The sequence below is a fragment of the Tympanuchus pallidicinctus genome, unplaced genomic scaffold (assembly GCF_026119805.1).
Source record: "Tympanuchus pallidicinctus isolate F22 unplaced genomic scaffold, pur_lepc_1.0 scaffold15, whole genome shotgun sequence".
NCBI lineage: Eukaryota > Metazoa > Chordata > Aves > Galliformes > Phasianidae > Tympanuchus > Tympanuchus pallidicinctus.
The window spans coordinates 15,208,571-15,227,396 of record NW_026294669.1 but is presented as its reverse complement, the minus strand read 5'-3'; the positions used below and the strand labels follow the sequence as shown (position 1 = coordinate 15,227,396).

Here is an 18,826-nt window from a genome sequence, read left to right as displayed (position 1 = left end):
TGCATTAAAAATTCTTCTATATGTCACCTATACATCAGCAACTTTCAGTTCTAGCATGCCAGACTGAAATCATCATCAAACATTGTCATCTCAGTGCTCATCCCCTTTTCTACTTCAATTATGAATGTCAAACACTACCAGTGCTTGCACTGAAATTCTCTGATGACCACTCTCTTTTAGAGAACTGCATTTATTCCTATTTTTTAGTCATTTAAATATGGAATTAACTGATTGAAGATTTCTTATAATCTTGAAGCAATTACACTTGTTTAAAAGACTTGCTGAAATATGCCCTGGGAATCTGCCCACTAGGTTACACCACAACAGAGGATAACCTGTACCAGTAAGCCTTGGCAACTCTTTCAAAGAGCTCTCAGACATTTTTGAGGTATAACTTGCTTTTACAAAGCCCTTATCACCTTGTTCCCTACTGCTGCTCTTTATTACAGACTCTCTGTTGATTCTTGAAGTCAGACTTACTGATTTGAAATTCTCCAGATCTCTCCTGAAGACCTCTTATAAGAGAGGCATTAATTATCTATATGTCATTCCTTTGATAAATGCCATTCCTCTGGTGTCAGGGCAATTTTAAGATACTGCTTGTTGCTATTAATAATTCACCTAGTGCCCTCCCAAGTTCCCTTACATATGTGACCAGTTGGTCTCAGCAGCTTGTTCTACTCTTTCTATTGATTTGCTCCACAACCTCTACTAATAACACTTCAATTGCCATCCTTTGACACATCTCTCAAAGGAAGAGTTTCCTAACAAAAATAAAATTCCCACCCTCATCCCCCGCATAAGGCCTCTATATGCTGATAAACACATGCAAAAAGTCATCATACTCATGCTATATGACTCAGTGCCATTGTCACACTTTGGATACCTGAAGGCCTATCAGTCTAGCTATTTTCTGTTCCTGAAGCATTTGAAGATTCATTTGCAGTCTGTATCAGTTTCTCTACAAATACTATCCCATTACCAGATGCATGCTGTAATCCTGTTCTAGGACTTACTCTGGAACCATGTGCAATTCAAGAAGGCAGGCTGTACATCTATATCAGCTACCTTTCTCTATTTACTGTCAGAATTGTTCCTCAGTCACAACACTGCAGATGCAGAACACATTATGGGAAGAAAAAGGCACTACTCCCTCCCTCTGAACCCTGCGAGATGCATTGCTCCAAATGAACTTCACCTGCACAGAGGCAGCTAATAAACCATTTTTATTGTGCTCAGGCTCCTCAATGATCCTCAAAATAAGAGGAGATTGTCACACAGTTAAAATACTCACAGTTGACGCTAACATCTCCATATGGTAATGGGAGCAAAGGGGAGTGCAAAGGGTGCTGAGTGTACCGCAAGATTGGGTTCCTCCTGTATGTCTGCTCCACTACTTCAAGGTTAGTGCTGTTTTCCTGGAAGAAAAAGCAAGTCCTCAAGTAGCTGTAGTTGTTCCCACAACATCTTTCTACATTTAGGGTCAAATTAACTTCCTTTATTCACCTTTCAGAAGAGGGACTATGTGATGAAAGCATAACACACATCTAAAATGAGTCTGTAAGTTATTTCTGAAAATAAAACATAAAAATAGCCGTACTGGATCATACCAAAGGTCAGCAAGCACTGGGTCTTGACTCCAAATGTAGGTTGTGGTTCATGCCTACTGTAATCACATATGGAACATATTGCAAGATTCCATCCTGGTACATCTTTCCAACAGTAAGCAGTTGATTGAAGTTCTGTCCACACATCCATCAGGTTCACTATCTAATAATGATCCTGCCCTCCCTGAATTTGCCTGGTGATGTACATGTGTCTACAAGCATACGCATGGTGTTCAAAATACAGGCCAGTCACTATCATACACACAAAATACACTCTTCTGTATTTTGCCTTATATGATTTCCTTAACACTATCCAACGTTCCGTTTAACCTTTAATGCTGAGCTGAGACTCTCCACGATGAACAGCATGGCTTACCCACGATGAACAGCATGGCTTACCATCCATTTGTATCTTTTTTTAGAGCTCATCACAATGTGTATGTTTTTTTCTGACTTTGAATTTATCAGCTCTGAAATTCAACTGTTCTTTTACCCCACATACACATGTTAAAAGACACTTAGTAACTCCTCACAACCAGCTTTAGTTTTGACTGCTGCAATTTAGTATTGCTAGAAGCTTCATCAGCTCACTATTCAATTCTCAAGATCACTTATGAATGCATAGTGGCACAGCAACTAGCACACAAACAGTTGGAAATCCTCTCTCCAACACGAAATCCAACTATTTACGCAAACCTCTGCAGCTTAACCTTTAATTAATATTTTGTCCACGAGAGGACCTTTCACCTGTCTCATTACAGCTTAACTTCTCAAGTGCTTTTGCAAAAAGATTTATCAAAGCCTTTTGCAAATTAAACTTTATGACCAGAATCACCACCATCCAAATGCTTGCTCATCCCCTGAAAGACCTGTAGGAGATATGCCAAGTATGGCTTTTCGGTATTTCCCCAGGTCCCCCTTCAATCTTTTTTTTTAAAGCTTGGTTATATTAGCTGACTTCCACTTCTTCAATCCTAGGATCACACAGCCTAGGGTTTCACAATACAGATAGTGTGCCAGTTAATATATATATATATATATATATATACATACATATATATATCTCTCTTAGATTTGATTATTTAAGCAAACAATCATTTTGTTTTCTTTTATGTTTTGTTATCCTAAGACTGCAATCCCATTCTTAGCCACGCAGGAATCAGCATGATGATACCTACCCTAATGTCACGAATGAGTTGCTGTGTAGGTGTTTCAATGGGAACTTTGCTGTCAATGACGCCCTGAATGGCAGAGGCCCAGCGCATAGCTTCATTCAGCAGCTTTGTGTACAGCCTGTACGAGTGCTTTCGCCCATGAACAATGATGTTCCAATAGCCTGTAGAGATACAAAGAAGCTAGAAGCTGAAGCTTGTGTCCATTTCATCTTCCCTTTTTGTCTGGAACACCTGTTTGAGGAAAACCTTTGTTGCTTTGATAGTGAAGTACGGTGCCTGTTTAAAATGGACTGGGCAGACAATATCGTTCCCAGTTCCCAAAATAGGCTTAGCAGAAGGATGGTCCCAACAAAGCTTTCCAAGATACCAGTATCACAGTGTAACATACATACTTCCCCACCAACCAGGCAGCTCACATTCACTGTTTGGATTTCATCTACACTCAAAATCACTCAAAAAAACCCAAAAAACCAAAACCAGTCAACACACATCACTCAAGTGTAGACATACCCCTGTCATCTTTTGCTTCTAGCAAGCTGAGTGATGCAGCAAAAAAACCTCAGGTGTATGACATTTCTGTTATTTAAGAGAATCACATTGATCCCTGTTATATACAATGTTAATGGTATTTATCTTTGAGCTTTAAGAACTAAGGTCTATGTAGAAAAAAATTAGAGAAATAATGACACTACTTAGTGATAAAACATCTGTGCTGTGCATATCTATCAGGTGTGAGGGAATTACAATCACTTGCACTCTGTTCTCTGGCCCTTTGCAAGTCTCCAATGGTTTGTGTGGGATGATGTTTGCAATCACAGAGCCTCAAATAGCCTCAAGACTGCATCTCATCACGACACACATTACATTCTTGCATCCTCCCCTCTTCAGGCAACTCCAGACCTGGAACATATGCTGAGCACTGCTTCCCTCTTCTTACCTGTGTCTTTAAAGACCCTCTCATCGGGCTGCACTACAGAGCAGAGGCTATTGAGCACAAGTGTGCCAAGCTTGGCAGCTGTGCGTTCAGATGACTTATAGTAATCAAGGGCAGTGTTTGTCAGCACAAACCAGCGTTTCTTCATCTTCAGAGAGGACACCTTGTTGCTGCTCTGAACCTCTTTATGAAGCCAGCCTAGGACAGGAACACAGACAGATCAATGATTGCTTTTCACCCCAACAGCAAGCCTGACTCTTGCTTAGTGGCTCTCTTCGCTCTGGAATCAGAATGCAAACTCCCCGCAAAAAGCTCCTACTACCAGCCTTTCTTTACTGGCTGTAGTAGCATCCTGCACAGTAACTCTAAAAAAAAAACAACAAAAACAGATAGATTTCCATTGATCTGATGAACCCTTCAGCCCAGTGTATTTTCTTCTCAGCAATCTGTGACAGTTTGCTCCCACCATCAGGACATCTTCTGTCTGGGATAGTTCCCTCACAAGTCATGACCATGGAAATAAATCATTTACAAGTCGTCATGAGATGACTGCCTCCATCTCCAGCCATGCTCTAACTAGAGATAGAGTTTATCTTTTGTTCAGCCTTACAGCATTACTCTGTGTCCACCAGAATCAGGTTGGTTTGTTTAGCTGAGTACAGCAGCAATCTCACAAAGTTCTCTCTCCCTCCCTCCGTCTCAACATAACAGGTGTCAGAAGGAACAGAGCTTTCTGAGAACAAAAGCTGCACTGTCATATCATAGTCAGTCTAAGCCAGCTGCTCCAAAGCAGCCATATCCCTCCTATTCCCTGTTGTCATTTGCTGGACAATGTGTTGAAACAGGCTATGGAACTAACACCAGAAAAATAAACGTACAAATAAATACTTTTTCCACTTTCAGTTTTCTGAACTCACTGAAGCGAATTCAGAGTAGATCCCATGCCAGCAGAGCACAGAAAGCAACCAGTAACAAGCAGAAAGGCAGGGGGAGCAGCAAAACACTGCTGCTAAATACTGCTAAGCACTTGGATTAGCTACAGTCAAACCTCTTGCTCAGATCACAAACAGATGAGTTTCACATATCATAATTGCATGCATTTCCTTTTACCTCTCACGAGGAATTCTTGGCCATCGACCTTGGATTCGCCTTTCGGTTTCTGCAGCAGGGAGATCCAGTGATGCATCTCCTCAGGGGTATCACTGTTGCAATGAATCACTCGATTTGCTGTGATGATCACGAAAGAGTTTGGTCTGCAAGAAAAGATAAGCAATAAGTATCAGCCATGGCCATACAAATATCTCTAGTCATGGCACACTCAAAGCCACGTCCTCCAGTGTTCTGCAAATAATGCAGAAAGTCTTTGGATACAAACTACAGGGAAGTGAAAAGAAAAAAAAACAATCAAAAGCATCTCCTACGCAGCTGGTCTGCAAACTGATGAATGCAGAGACTTGTCAGGTAGAATTGAACATCTTTTAGAACTGAAGCAGCAAATAAAAATAAGCTGCATAAAACTACAAAAAATAAGCATGTTCCTCAGAATGTGTTTAACATATTCAAACCCTGATGCTCCAGAAGAGCGTACCTCAGCAGATCCACGAAGAAATTCTGATTGCTCACCTTACTATCTGTGCTCTAATTTTTTCTATTCAGTAGGATGCAGATTAACTACAAGGAGTCTCGGCTAAACACTAGCAAAAAGCTTTTGATTAAAAGAAATCTTAGTTTGCTACCAAGATACACATTGTCTAAACTAGTAGCCACAAAGTTCCTGCAATCTGTGTGAGAAAGCAAACAATAACACCAAAACCAGAGCAGAGAGGTAAATGGCTTAATAGCTAACGTTTTACTTCAGTGCTGCAGTGAGAAGCTGGGCTCTGGCTGAACTGTTAACACTAGAGGAAATAATTAAAAGCTAATGCAAAGTGATACAAAATGACATTAAGATTATGCTATTCCCACTTTTTGGATGGGAAAGTCCTGAAACTTTCACTCAAAAGACAATAACGTACTTGTGACCTTCATGCCTGAAAAATAGGATAGTGTGGAAGAACTCCAAGGGTTTCAGCTGAGCTTATTTGTGAGACAAACCCATACAAGTTTAAACAAATACAAATCGCAAACAAAATACGGGCCTACCTACAAAAATATGTGAGGGAGTTTCCAATCTAAGAGGTGGTCAGGTTGTGGTACCTACCTGTCAGGGTTGTCTGAGGCACAGACGGAGTCAATAAGCCCAACATCCAGAGTTCCCTGTACAGTGAAAGAGACAGGCAACAGGAACTACTCACATCTTAAATTACAGGCATTATTCTTGGTGAATAACGTTGGACCTGAAAACATTCTTATGAATTTCAATAGCCTGAGTAGAAATGAATATACGAGAGTGAGTCATCTTTGCTCCATAACAGCATGAGAAGGCGTGCAAGGACTCCAGAGGACTGGAGGTAAGAGTTGGACATTTCCAGACAGCACTATGAAGGTCTGAAATAACCTCTGCCTCCACATCTCAAAGCCAGTAAGACACATTGCTCTTCTCGACTCTTTATCTTCTGTCTTGAAAACCATGACAAAAAGCATATTCCCACAGTCCCACCCAAAAACATTTCATTTCCAAGAGGTGAACCAAAGAGGAGAGGCACCTGTGATCAAGTTGATACCCACTGCAACCACCCTGCTCCTCACTGCTTACCCTCTGTTCTACCAGTTTTGTGCAGTTTTCTTATACTGCTCATAAACTACAGCACTGCCACGTGCTGGAAAAACACACACAAAATAGTTAAACACAGACAGCTCTGGATGTGCCCACGGACTGGTTGCACAGTAACTCACCACAGCATTCTTTGGGTTGGCCTGTTCATCTTGCATTTCCCTCAACTGCTGCGCTGTAGCACTGTGTACTCGGCTCAGGACATTAAACCAACCGCTGGCAATCAAAACAGAGGCAAAGTTAGGATTGGGGTAGATAAACTAGGTCTAGAATATCATCAAAGAACCTGGAAAGCTGCAAGCAGGAACACTGCTTCATTCACAATTTCCTACAGACTATGCTGCACGACATCTCTTGGGCTGATCATACCGTACCTTAATGCCTTCCTTCCTTCCCATTTATCCATGAAAATTCTGTGCTTGTTCTCCAACCCACTGACAGCTGCTCCCACAAAATCTAGTTTTCTACTTGCTATTCAAGGAACTGCTATTCAAGCAGGCAGCAGCCTCGCCAGGGAGCACATGGCAGCAGAATGAGAAGAGTGTGCAGCCAGTGTAAAGATAGGGTCACTTGGGATCTTCAGGGACTCAATTACTACAGACTTCTGGAGCCTTCTTAACTACTCTCTGATCTGCTCATAAAGTTGCAAGTCATATGGCTCTCTATTAATCACGAGGTTTTTATAAGCTTGTTTGGAGTGAAGCTATTTGTCTGTGAAAGGGCTTCTTATTACAGACATATCTGGAGTCTGAATCTCTGCTGCAGAACAATCAGATTCTTATCTGCAGCTTTCAGTGAGATTGGCAAATATCTACACTTCGTGGAGGGTTCTCAAACTGGATACTCTATGACATCTGCTGATCTGTTCTTTTCAAGTGTTGGTGTCCTCTCCCTCAGGACAGAGACTGCTGCGACACAGACACTGCATTTGAGTGTCACTTGTTCTGGCAATTCTGTAATGACATTCTGTAATCTCAGGGCACGGTTATTGCAGTAGTGGAGGTTCTGAGTTAAGAAATTATCGTCTCTCCAGCTATTACTCCTTGAGATTGCTTGTTTCTCATTTGTATGGATGCTCTTCAGTGTACTTCTGTTCATTTATTTGTGTCCAAACACTTTACCCCTCCCCCTGCACCCAAACAAAATAACATCAAACTCAAATAAGACACAGAGTCAGATGAAAACAGATAAGGGAAACAGTTACGCTAGCTAGGCTGACGGTGCAAAAGCCTTGCTAAAAGTGGAAGAAGGGTGTGGAAGACATAAGGAGCCAGGCTTAGTAACCTCTTAACTTGGCTTTCTATAGCCCAAACAGGTTGTCCAACCTGCCCTCAAACAACTGTTTCCCACTGCCTGGTCTGGCCGCCAAGAAGGAAGGATGTGAGTCATTTGTTTGCTTTGCACTGGGAAGATTTTATCAGATGACACTACAGACTCTGATAAGCCGCAGCATTTTCTCTGTCTCCTGGATAAAACCCAGCTGCTCTCGCAATCATTTACAGGCAACATGAATAGACTTTTTGTTTGATTCAAGATTCCATTTAATAAATAAATCAGTCATTAGGGGTTCCAGTTTATGTTAAGGTTTTGTGTGTCTCCTGAAGTAACCCTTGAAAACAGCATGCTCATAGCCACATGCAGACGGTGACAATCCTGTGAGTGACTGATAGGCTGAACCACCACCTCAGTAGCTGCGACAGGGAGCTTCCAGAGTAGGGGTGGCACTTCCCAGTAGATGACTCTTAGGACTTCACCTCTTTTTTTCTGCTGGGATTGCATTTCCCAGGCTGCCCCATGAGCAGCTAGGTCAGATTTGAGCCAAACGAACAAGCCCAACAAAATGACCCTTATACCTGGCATCCTCAGGTGACTCTGCCACGATGTGATAAACCCTGTCTTCCGTCACAATGTCCAAAGCATTCTCTTTTTCATGAATGTCCACAATCTCCCTGGAACACAGCAAATTGCAAGAGCCACATACTGAAAATCTTTTACAGGAATAAACTGTTTCAGTTATATTCACATTACGACTTTTGGGATCCCCTTAAATTGATTTGTACGCTAATTACTATAAAAGTGAAACTTAAGGAGTTAAATGAATTTTCTTCAACCCACCAAGAGAATAGATAACAGGGAGGTCAGTATAGATCACTGTTTACAAAGTGGGATGTGTCACTCTTGTTGGTACTTTATAAGGCCACATAAAGCTAAAAGATGACTAGCCTCTCCTTTCTGAGAGCAGGAGCTGAGGAACTGGCTACTGTGGTAAAAAGAGCATTGAAGGCTCAGGAAAAAGCATAGTGTATGCTGCCAAATAGAAATCCTGCTGTGAGTCTCATACCATCTCTGTGAAATGCCTGAGAAGCCAAGAAGCAGATGGAGACAGGTAGGGTAGGTTGCATGGGGTATGTACTTAATTAGCTCCTCCTGGTCTGGATTCATCCTTGGTTTTTAAAGAGCTTCTGCCAGGTTATGAAACACAAGACTGGGAAAGAGACTAACAAATCATTCCAGACTCCCTACAGAGTAAAACTAGAAGACCTAATTGTCTTTTCCTTCCCTTATGTTTCTGATTCTTCAGTCCCTGTGGGAGTTTTTTACAGTGATGAAATGGCAGCACTGGACACTTCACTAGCTATCAATTTAGACAGCAAATACTAGGAATCAAAAGGACCAATTCCTCACTCACTTTGCCCTTCTGATATCAATTGTCCCCTTCAGCTTTTCCTCGCTATCATTCTCAAAGTACATCAGCTTGGATTCCCGAAGCACAAACCAGCGACGTTTCCAGTTGCGTCGTGAAAGTGTTGACATGCCTCCCCCTTTTTTATAGAGCCAGCCTGACTTCAGTGCCTCCTGCTTGGTGCGGAACCACATGAAGGCCTCATTCTTCAGAACACACCAGCGCCGTCTCCATGGGTTCATGAGACCTCCTGCAAAGCAAGGGAACAAGATCTCATCTGATGTGCAACAGTGGCCATTTCTCCGCTCAGTTCCTGCATCACAAGCACTTACGTGCCACTGCAGTTCCAATTGCAACAAAGGAGCTGAGGGAGAGAATGAAGAGTATGCTGAAATTTGGACAGAGTGAATACAGAACTTGTGAAATATACATGAAATACATGCACTACCCAAATAATTTCATACGGTCTTCAGTCCTGTAGTTCAGAATGAGTCACACTCAGTGTGCACCCTTCAGAGCCAAAGATATTCAGCCCAATCCTTGACACACACCTTCTAGCTCTCTATATTACTTGCAAAGAAAGATAATGACTGTGAATGAAAAATAAAAAGAGAGGAAAGCAGGTTTCCTAATCCAGTCCTTTATAGTTTTGGCAGAAGCAGCTTACCCTTCATGTAGAGATAGCTGTGAAAATAGGGTGGTCCCGAGCCATTGAAGATGGTGACACGTCCATTACAAAACTCTTCATCTGTATCTATGTAAACATCCACTTCCTCTTCACTGTCCAAAAACTAAAAGGAGAAGAAGAATCCATTCTACTTGGGTCCTCCCAGTCACAGGAGGACTGGAGCAAAGCAACAAGACTGCAGAATCACATGATCAGAAGGTGCAAAACACATACTCTCTTTATAAAAAAGAACATAGTAAAACTAACGCTTGACAGCTTACCCATTAATGCCTTAAGCAAGAGTCTCCAAAGAACATGGAATTTTCATACCAGAAAGGGAGAGTCATTCAGCAGTGGACACAGAAAACTTCAGTTACCCGTAGGAGCAAACCTTCCTATTTCATGGCATAGCCCACAGTCCAAAATCTAATTTAATGGGATTAAGAGAGAATTTTTCATTTTGGAAGATTTTTCTGGCAGACAGATCAGCATGCTGAACAAGACAGAGCACTGCTCTATTCCTGGCAAGGAAATGCCTTGCTGTGGAGTTTATTTAAGAAGAAAAAAAAAAAGAAGAAGAAAAAGAAGCACATTCCAGAGTAACTGAATCTTGAAGAACAAAGATTGAAATTACTGAAATAATAACATAGTGTTTACTTGTCCTTATTCTCCAACTTACTGCCCTCAGCCATAAGAAAGTACCTCACATCTGGAATCCAAATTTTGCTTTTCCTTGCCTTAAATACAACTTCCTATGATGAGCTGCATTAATTTAACAGTAACGAAAACAGCTCTTTAGTCCTTTTTCCTTCATCAAACGTATGCTGCTTCTTTTTATTTTCCATTTCTGACCCTTCTCTGCAGTCCCTTTGCCCTCCTCTTTGTCTCATTCATTTTCCACATACTCATTTTTCCTCTGTTCCTATTAAGCTTCAAAAAGCAGGTACTTCTGGATCAGCAGCTGCTGATGGGACCCCGAGCCAGCTGCAATTACTTCTCCCTGTGGCTTGTGCCATGACACAGTGCAACTGGATTTTTCACAGGTCTTCCTCATTGAAGAGCACGACAAAACCCTCCAATCCTATTTAAATTTTAAAAAGAATGGTAGAAACCATGCAAGGCCGTGATAAGCACTGTGACAGGATGATTCATAGCTTGAAAGATTACTTGACAGTGATCTGTGAGTACCTGCCCACTGAGAAGGTACCTTTATTCAAGCAGATCACATCATAACAAATTCAGCTGGCTGGCAGCTGACATTAGAGAAATGCAAGCAGGAAAAAAAAACATGTAATTTTTCAAGAGAAGTCAAAATCTGCCACTGCAAAAGAAAAACAAAAGGAAGTAAACTGAATGTCTTAAGTAATTTTCTAAAAGACATTTTGTCATTCAAGTCCCTGCTTCCAGAGACATTACATCTGAAGGATTTTTATGGCTGATACTGGCTTTCACTCCTGAACTCTTTACAGTCATTTGTGGGCTCATCTGACATCCTGGTTTATTGTGGGTTTGCTGTGACACCCTTAAGCAGCTGTAGCCTGGGGGCACTCAGAAAGCCCATCTTTAAGCTGAGATGCTTCAAGTGCAAGGCAAACAGCCCAGCTTTAGGAACAGAAAGCTTCCATGACCTGTGTGTGCATTGAGACCCATGCTGATCTGCACAGTAATTCCTTCTGTCCTTACAACAGCTCAGTTTGTGCACACCAGCTGAAAATAACCTCTTGATTCTGAACACTAACAGAACTCCTTTAAGTGATGGGAACAAACCAAGCCCCAGCCTTCCCCATTTGCTCTTGTGACTGCCCACCAGCAGCTCAAACTAATCCTGTGACATCTCTGTGGCAGGACACAAACCTCCAAGATATTAATTGCCTGCTTTTAACCTTATGCTGATATCTGGCGATGGAAGCAATCTAAACTAGCCTAGGCATGCATGTCCTAGCTTGTGTACCATTGGCACTGGACAGACACGAGCCTGCTGGCCTTCAGCCTCTCTCTGTCTCTTTCCATTTTTTTTCCCCAAACTGATTGCTGATGTAAGAGAGTTACATATTAGCAAGTATATCTATATCTACAGCAAGCAGGCATCAGTAAGCAAGCAAGGATGTTATAAATATCAACAAAGTCACACACTAATGCCCAGAAAAATGAATGGAAGGAGATCCTTACCGAGTCCAGGCTGCCCCGGTTGGAGTCCAGGCTGGTGCCGTGGGAGTGCCTCAGACTTTCTTCACCGTTCAGAGGCTCAGCTGAGGCACTGCCTGCGTCCCCACAGCCATCCAACTCATCATGGTCATAGTCAGACTCCACATCTTGAGGGGAATTGTAAATTGGCTCTCCCACCTCTCCACTGTTACTTCTCAGCGTATCTGAGATAGTGCTGTAACTGCTTTCTGCTGGGTCAGAGAGGGCACTCTGCTCCTTGGGGCTACTGGTTCTTTCCATGGGTTGTGCTGGAGCAGGGGCAGCCTCTCCCACTTCCCTTTGGAGATGCGAAAGTCTTGCACCCACATCTTCCTCCAGGCAGTTATCGCTGTTCTTCATGCCCTGCTGAGTAACAACCACCAAACTGGAAGTTGGCCGTACTTCATCATCAGCATGAAAACCCTCATCCACCTCTTCTTCAGCCAGCGGTGCGACAAGGCTGCAGTCAATGTTGAGTGTCCCCTCACTAGACAGAGAGCGCTCCAAGTTCTGCACACTTTCATCCAGATTGCCAAAATCTAGCAGCTCCAAGAACTCCTGGGCAACCCTAGATGCCTCCTTCTCCAGCCTCTGGATCTCCTCCTCCCGCTGCCGATTGATTTCATTCCTGGTGTTTTCACAGATGATAGACATGTGATCCTCTTTCTGTTGCTGCAACTTCTCAATCTCCTTCTCCAGCCTTAAGATCTCCTCCATCTGACGTCTCTCTTCCTCCTGCAGTGGAATATCTACTTCCTCGGTCTTTACTGTTTCCACCTTAAAGAATTTACAATAGCATTAAAGCAGCTTCTTTAACCTACATGCATTCCTTGCCAGGATCTTTCATTTCTCCCATCTCCTCTGCTTGCCTCGTACTTCCCATATGTAAAAGGATGACACGAGGCATCCTCTCCTTTTCTGTCTGGCACCTGCAAACATCCATGATGTAAAAGCTAAAAGGCAGAACTACTGATCTTCAGGTACCTCCTTTCAACTAGCAGCCCACCTCCTTTCTGTAGCTCACTGCGATCAGTGAATTTTTAGAAGAGCCTCTCTGTCAGCTGCTAAAGTTACTGCCCTCTAATATTTTAGTAGAAGAATCCTCTCTTTTTAAGCTATCACTGTCTCGTACATACATGTAAATAGGAGAAAGTAACTATATACAAATATACACAAGCATAATAGGTTGAAGAATTGAACATTTTCCAAATACATCATGAAAAGATTTAGAGATTTTGCTGTTTACTTGGTTTGGGGTCTCACCATCAGGATTTGGGGCTGGGGCTATTTGCAATGAAGGAGGACTTGTGCCCTCTCCAACCCCACCCAAACTCTACTCTCAATTTCTTGGGACTCTGGAATCTCTGGGTGCCTGATGAGGACTCAGTCATCTTTTATTCTCCAATCTGAAATAACTGAGGAAATTTCTAGCAAGCACACAATAACTGGAAGGAAGAAAATACTGGTAGCTTTCACCAAGGTTTAGCAATAAAATAAAGCCACTCTCTTCAGCTGAGGTTATTGAAAACAGACATACAGAAATAAATAAATAAATAAATAAATAAATAAATAAAATTAAAAAAGGTTTGAATATACTTCCAAATAGGAAGACAGCAACACAGACCATGCATTGCCCTATTAAGCCACAGTCCATATTTTCCTTATGACTGCTCTGTTGCTTGTTCTCTACTTGACTCTTACTTGTGGACAAATTAACTTTTATACTCTAATCCATTATCTCTCCTGAGAAGAGTTGGCCTGAATCTCAGGAACAAATGCTTTGGGAAGAGGAGTAAGAAGATACACAGCTGTTCTCACACACCTCAGGGTAGGTGGTCTGCTCTTTGATGTATCAAGTACCAACAATTAGATCAGTTACCAGGGGTTTATTTTAGCCACAGTAGCAGCCGTCTGCACTCTTATTTTGGCTGTTACAGGCAACAGTCCAGAAAAGCAGATTGTGTCACAGCAGAGCACAGCACAAGGTCATGTAACAAGCTCAAGCAGTAGAGATAAAAAGGGATGCTGCATGTTCAACAGTGAAATTTTCAAATAGGAACTATGCAAGCAAGTACACAAGCCTAGAAAAAAAGAACCAACACACCTTGTAACCTCTGTGCACCTCTGCCAAAGCTAAGCACCTGCAGGTTTTGAGTGAACAAAGTCCACTCTGTAAGCAGTGCTGCCATAATAAAGACATGAGCTCCAGGCAAAGCCCAGGCAACGAAGGACCCTTCACAGACACTCAGAGAAGCCGCATCTAAAGAATAACTGCTAAACTTACCGGAGCCACCTGGAGCAGAGCATTCAGCTGTTCCTTTTCTCTGACGAAGAAAAAAAAGAAACACAAGACATGACAGTCAGACAGCTTCATTTCTCCTGGGGAAGGCTTTTAGAATCACATGGATACATCATCCCTCCATGGATAAGGGTTATAAGTAAAGTACTCATTGTAAGACCCATTTAACAGCTTTTACAATTTAGTATAAATCCAGTTGTCTGTGGTTGACGTGACCTTCACGGATACAACAGATCGTGCCGCACAGTTAACGTGCAGATCAATCAGGAAATTGGATTAGTTGAAACACGGAAGAAGGACACTGGAAACAGTGACAGATCAGTTAGATTCATGATAAATGTCAGCTGAATCCTCTGAACATCACGGGACATACTACACGGCCATGGATATTAAACGATGTTTTGCAAGCGTAATTGATAGATTTCAGGAAACTCTGCTTTCAAACAAAACAGAATCACTGCAACCCCAGCACTGAACTTGTGTTTTGTTCTGTGTGTACTATAGTAAATCCAGAAGAAAACTACTAAACGTTTGCACTTGGTTAAGCAGCTAAGCTGGGGAGCTGCTGTTCTGAAGATCTGTGCGCCAACTCCCGGAACTTCTCAGCAGCAAGCAAAACCTAGCTCACTAGTAAAGGCTGTAAGACAGTTTGTTAGTAAACATGAGGCAGAGGAAAAAGCTATCCCACGCTGCTGTGTCTCCATCCAGATCAAAAAAGCAAAAGCTCTCCCCACGATCAGATTTTCCACAGGCAGTTGAACCAGCAGCACAACCAATGCTGGGGTCATGTGAATGGAGTAGGGATGGGATGTGGCCAGAGGCAGACTGCCCGCCAGCACCCCCATGCAGCTACATTCACACTGGCAGTGGTCACCTGCAAATCTGTAACCCAGGCTCATGCAGAACTGAAGGGCAACAATATTTATTTCCCAGGCCCTACAGTTTTTCCCAGCCAAATTCTACATTGCAGCTGCAAGTCACAAGAGCTCCCGCCCTTGCACTGTCTCACACACAAATAAGCTAGGAAATGTTTACAGACAAAAGCTGACATAAGTGGGATGCAGATGACTCCAGCGTTACTGAAAATCTCTAGGAGTAGTCAGGAATTAAACAATTGCCTGGAATGATGTGAGGGTGCAAGAAGCAGCACCATTACAAAACAAATTTTGTACAAGTGGGAAACAAGTGGGAAATACCACCTACAGTCTACACAGCCATTCCTTCAGCTGCCCCTGGCACATTTTGGAGCTCTACTATTTCTTGCTGTTTTCCATCTATCTCCAGGTGATCCTTGCTCTTCCTGAACTATGACAGCTGAAATTAGGGACAGCACTTGCACCAAATCCTTACTTGGGCCGTACAGAACAGAGCAATCACCCCACACCTTACAGTCCTGCATGTTGACAATTCTATCTACAAATGTAACAAAGCTACTCCTATTTCCTCTTCCAACTTCTTTTGGAAACATTGTAGTAAGACCATATTCAGCACACCTCCTGGAAGAATCCCATTCAGTATGTGTCGCTTAACAAATAACTACTATTGTTTACTAATTAAAATGCAATAATACAACACAGGTAAAATACAAACCCTGCTCTTTTATCACCTACTACACCACCTTCCTTATGGTGTCTTCTGAGTGCTGCTACAGTACCAAAGCCCTTACTGAAGTCAAGATACGCACTACTCTCTGGGGCTTTTCCCTATCTGTAAGACAAATTATTACAGAACAAAACAGATAACTTTAATGCTGTTTGCTCTTCACGTGCCTACCCTGGCTCTTACCTCCTGTATCAAGCACTTAGAACTATTTCTTTCATTATTCATTTCAGTATATTCCTGAAATTGAGGTTAAGCTGACTGCTGATTCTCCTGGTTCTTCCTCTTCTCCATGCTAAAAAAGAAGTCATTACATTTAAAATTTCCCAGTTTTAAGGAAACTCCAAAGCAGGAGAAAAAGAGGAGCTACTGATTCAAACTGCCTCAGCCAGTATTTCTCAAAGTTTCCAAGAATTATTTCTACAAAGAAGTTACCTAGACTTGGTGATCTGATTTATATAAGCATTCTCTAAACTCTTCTTTCCCTGTTAATTGCACATCTGTGCTAATTGTACAGCAGCCGAGCCCTTTGGGAAGGCAAATAAAGATAGAATCAAGTGCTTTCCCTTCTAAACATCCTAATTTGTTCTTCCTGTTGAACATCAGACCAAATTGTACCTTGTCTTCCTTTTACTAACAGCGCATGCACAATAAGCATGAATATCACCTTTCAGTTCAGTTTTATCTCAGTTTGCATCCTGATCTTTCTGATTCTCTCTTTGCATGCATATTCTGCTTGATTTGTGCTTTTTTGGTTGGTGGTTGTTGTTTTTTTGTTTGTTTGTTTGTTTGTTTGTTTTGTGTGCTTAGCCAAATTTGCCAGTTTGGCCAGATTAGCCAATTTGCAATTTGTGAACTCCCACCTCATGGAAGTTCAGGATTTCCCCACTTTGTCCCCTAGTACCTTTCTCAGCTACTCATTGAATGAAGCTGTTTGAGACCAAGTAGGAAGTGAAAACAAAGCAAGAAGCTTTCCTGATTCCTAGGAACACTGCCATTTCTTTGTAATTATGCACGCTCAACATGTCTTTTGTGGGCTGAAAACTAGAAGGCAAGAGCAGAAATACAGAGGAAATAATACGCCTAAGAAATCCTTTCATCTAAAACCAGGTAGGGAGCAGCTCTGTGCAGCAGGACTTCAAACCTGAGAGCACATCTGTGACATTTGATCCCTATAAACCAGGTACTCCCATTCCGAACTTGTACAGTTTTGTGTTGTGATGAGGCTGCTGTTGAAAACTGACACAATGATAAAACGGAGCTGTGAGTGATGTTCAACAAATTCCTTGACCAAACTGTTCATTGCTGGCATCACTGACTCCATGCTTTGTCCCAGCAGATACATCACTCAGCTGCCACCCATGAAATCTTAAGTAATACCTTCTCCTTCTGCCATGCTTCTGACCTTGGAGTTTCATGATGCTTGTCACAGACTGCCATGATCCAACCCCAAACCAAGTATGTAACAAAACTCCATAGTAAGAAATACAATCAACTATTCATAAAATGCTCAAAATCATACAGGATTTACTTTTTCAAATGCATCTAATCATTGTGTAACAGAAGCATTACACTTCTTAAAATATGAGATTGTCAGGAGACACCCTGTTTGGATAGATGTAGGTAACCAAGGAGTGAATAGGAAAGATTGCATGAAGTACAAGATTCTCAGCAGGTATACTATACTGCCCCTGCTCAGACAGCGTCTTTTTGTCATATCAGCTTTTCCTTTCTCCTCCTGACACATCTGTATCCCTGTAGAGAGGTTTACAGCAGCAGGAATAGGGTGAGCATTTCTGTTCTCACCCTTTTTACAGTAAGGATTGTGAGGCACTGGCACAGGTTGCCCAGAGAGGCGGTGGGTGCCCCATCCCTGGAGATACTCCAGGTCAGTTGGAGAGGCTCTGAGCAAATGATGGAGCTGAAAGTGCCCTTGTCCATTGCAGGGAGTTGAACCAGATGGCCTTCAAGGGTTCCTTCCAACCCAAACAATGATATGATTCTATGATTCTAAGTGTAAGAGCTGTACAGGTGTGCTGCCCATCTCATACCATGACCAAGCTTCTTGGACCCACAGACTCTGGTACTCTCTCACATGGCTATTCCCTTCAGGCTTTGGAAGAATGCATAAAGTTTCCTCTACTGCTGTGAAGGTAAAGAGAAAATTAGGAACCTCTGCCTGATCAGCAAACCCTATTGCCCCAGACCCACTGCTTCACCTCAGCAGCTCCAGTACTAGGGAACGACGAGCATGAGAAACCATTTGTACCTTTCCTTCACCTCTTCCTCCTCCCGCTTCTTCCTACGCTCCTCCTCTTCTTGCCATTGTCTTTCCTCTTCCTCTCTTCTGATCTGTTCTTCCTTCTCTCGCCTCCTCCTCTCCTCTGCTTCCTGCTGTCGCCGGAGCTCCTGCTGCCGCAGGTGTTGGTAGAGGCTGCGAGCCAGGTGGCCACGCCAGTGCTTCTGCAGGACGATGGCAGAAGCCTTCAGGCGCAGCAGGCTCTTCTTCCAGAAGTACGCTCGGTAGTTCTTTTGGATTGTAACAACACTGGCTTGCACCTTCCGGTACTTCTTCCTAAAACAGAACCAGACACTTAATGCGACATGAAGCAATGCTCCATGTCTCTTATGCCCTACAGTATGACTGATCTTATCATATCTGTGGAAAAATGAACTTGGAACAGCATTGCTCAGTAACGAAGCAAGTTGTTCCTCAATTGCTTTTGCCCACAGCTTGTGTTTTCCTTACTGTTCTATTCCTGCACTGAACAGTGGTGGGCTTCTATGGGCACCTACTTGTGCCTTCCAAGGAGCTAGGTCCGTGGTAGGACCCAAAATAAAAGAATCATTACTCTGTTTTTGTACTTGAGTGATGCCTCTGCATTACTGACTGCTTTCATCAAAGACCTGAAAAAGACAGCTCCTGGTAGAAGTTTGTACACAGTGTGCAACCCAGGCAAATAGG

The 18,826-nt window shown here is 42.5% G+C and overlaps 1 protein-coding gene across 2 annotated transcripts in view; it reads right to left on the bottom strand.

Moving 5' to 3' along the window:
* The window catches only part of LOC128076931 (unconventional myosin-X-like), a 68,021-nt gene that overhangs the window by 9,038 nt on the left and 40,157 nt on the right, over positions 1–18,826 (bottom strand). For both annotated transcript variants that reach the window (XR_008204734.1, XM_052675455.1), the window contains 12 exons: positions 18,131–18,436; positions 14,248–14,287; positions 11,949–12,740; positions 9,780–9,903; positions 9,119–9,362; positions 8,283–8,378; positions 6,552–6,645; positions 5,917–5,972; positions 4,827–4,969; positions 3,720–3,914; positions 2,786–2,943; positions 1,295–1,418 (listed from right to left, as the gene is read on the bottom strand). Coding sequence is in view for 1 of the 2 variants with exons in the window: in XM_052675455.1 (XP_052531415.1) it covers positions 1,295–1,418; positions 2,786–2,943; positions 3,720–3,914; positions 4,827–4,969; positions 5,917–5,972; positions 6,552–6,645; positions 8,283–8,378; positions 9,119–9,362; positions 9,780–9,903; positions 11,949–12,740; positions 14,248–14,287; positions 18,131–18,436 (2,372 nt within the window). In the remaining variant the exon portion in view is untranslated. The remainder of the gene's footprint in view (positions 1–1,294; positions 1,419–2,785; positions 2,944–3,719; positions 3,915–4,826; positions 4,970–5,916; positions 5,973–6,551; positions 6,646–8,282; positions 8,379–9,118; positions 9,363–9,779; positions 9,904–11,948; positions 12,741–14,247; positions 14,288–18,130; positions 18,437–18,826) is intronic.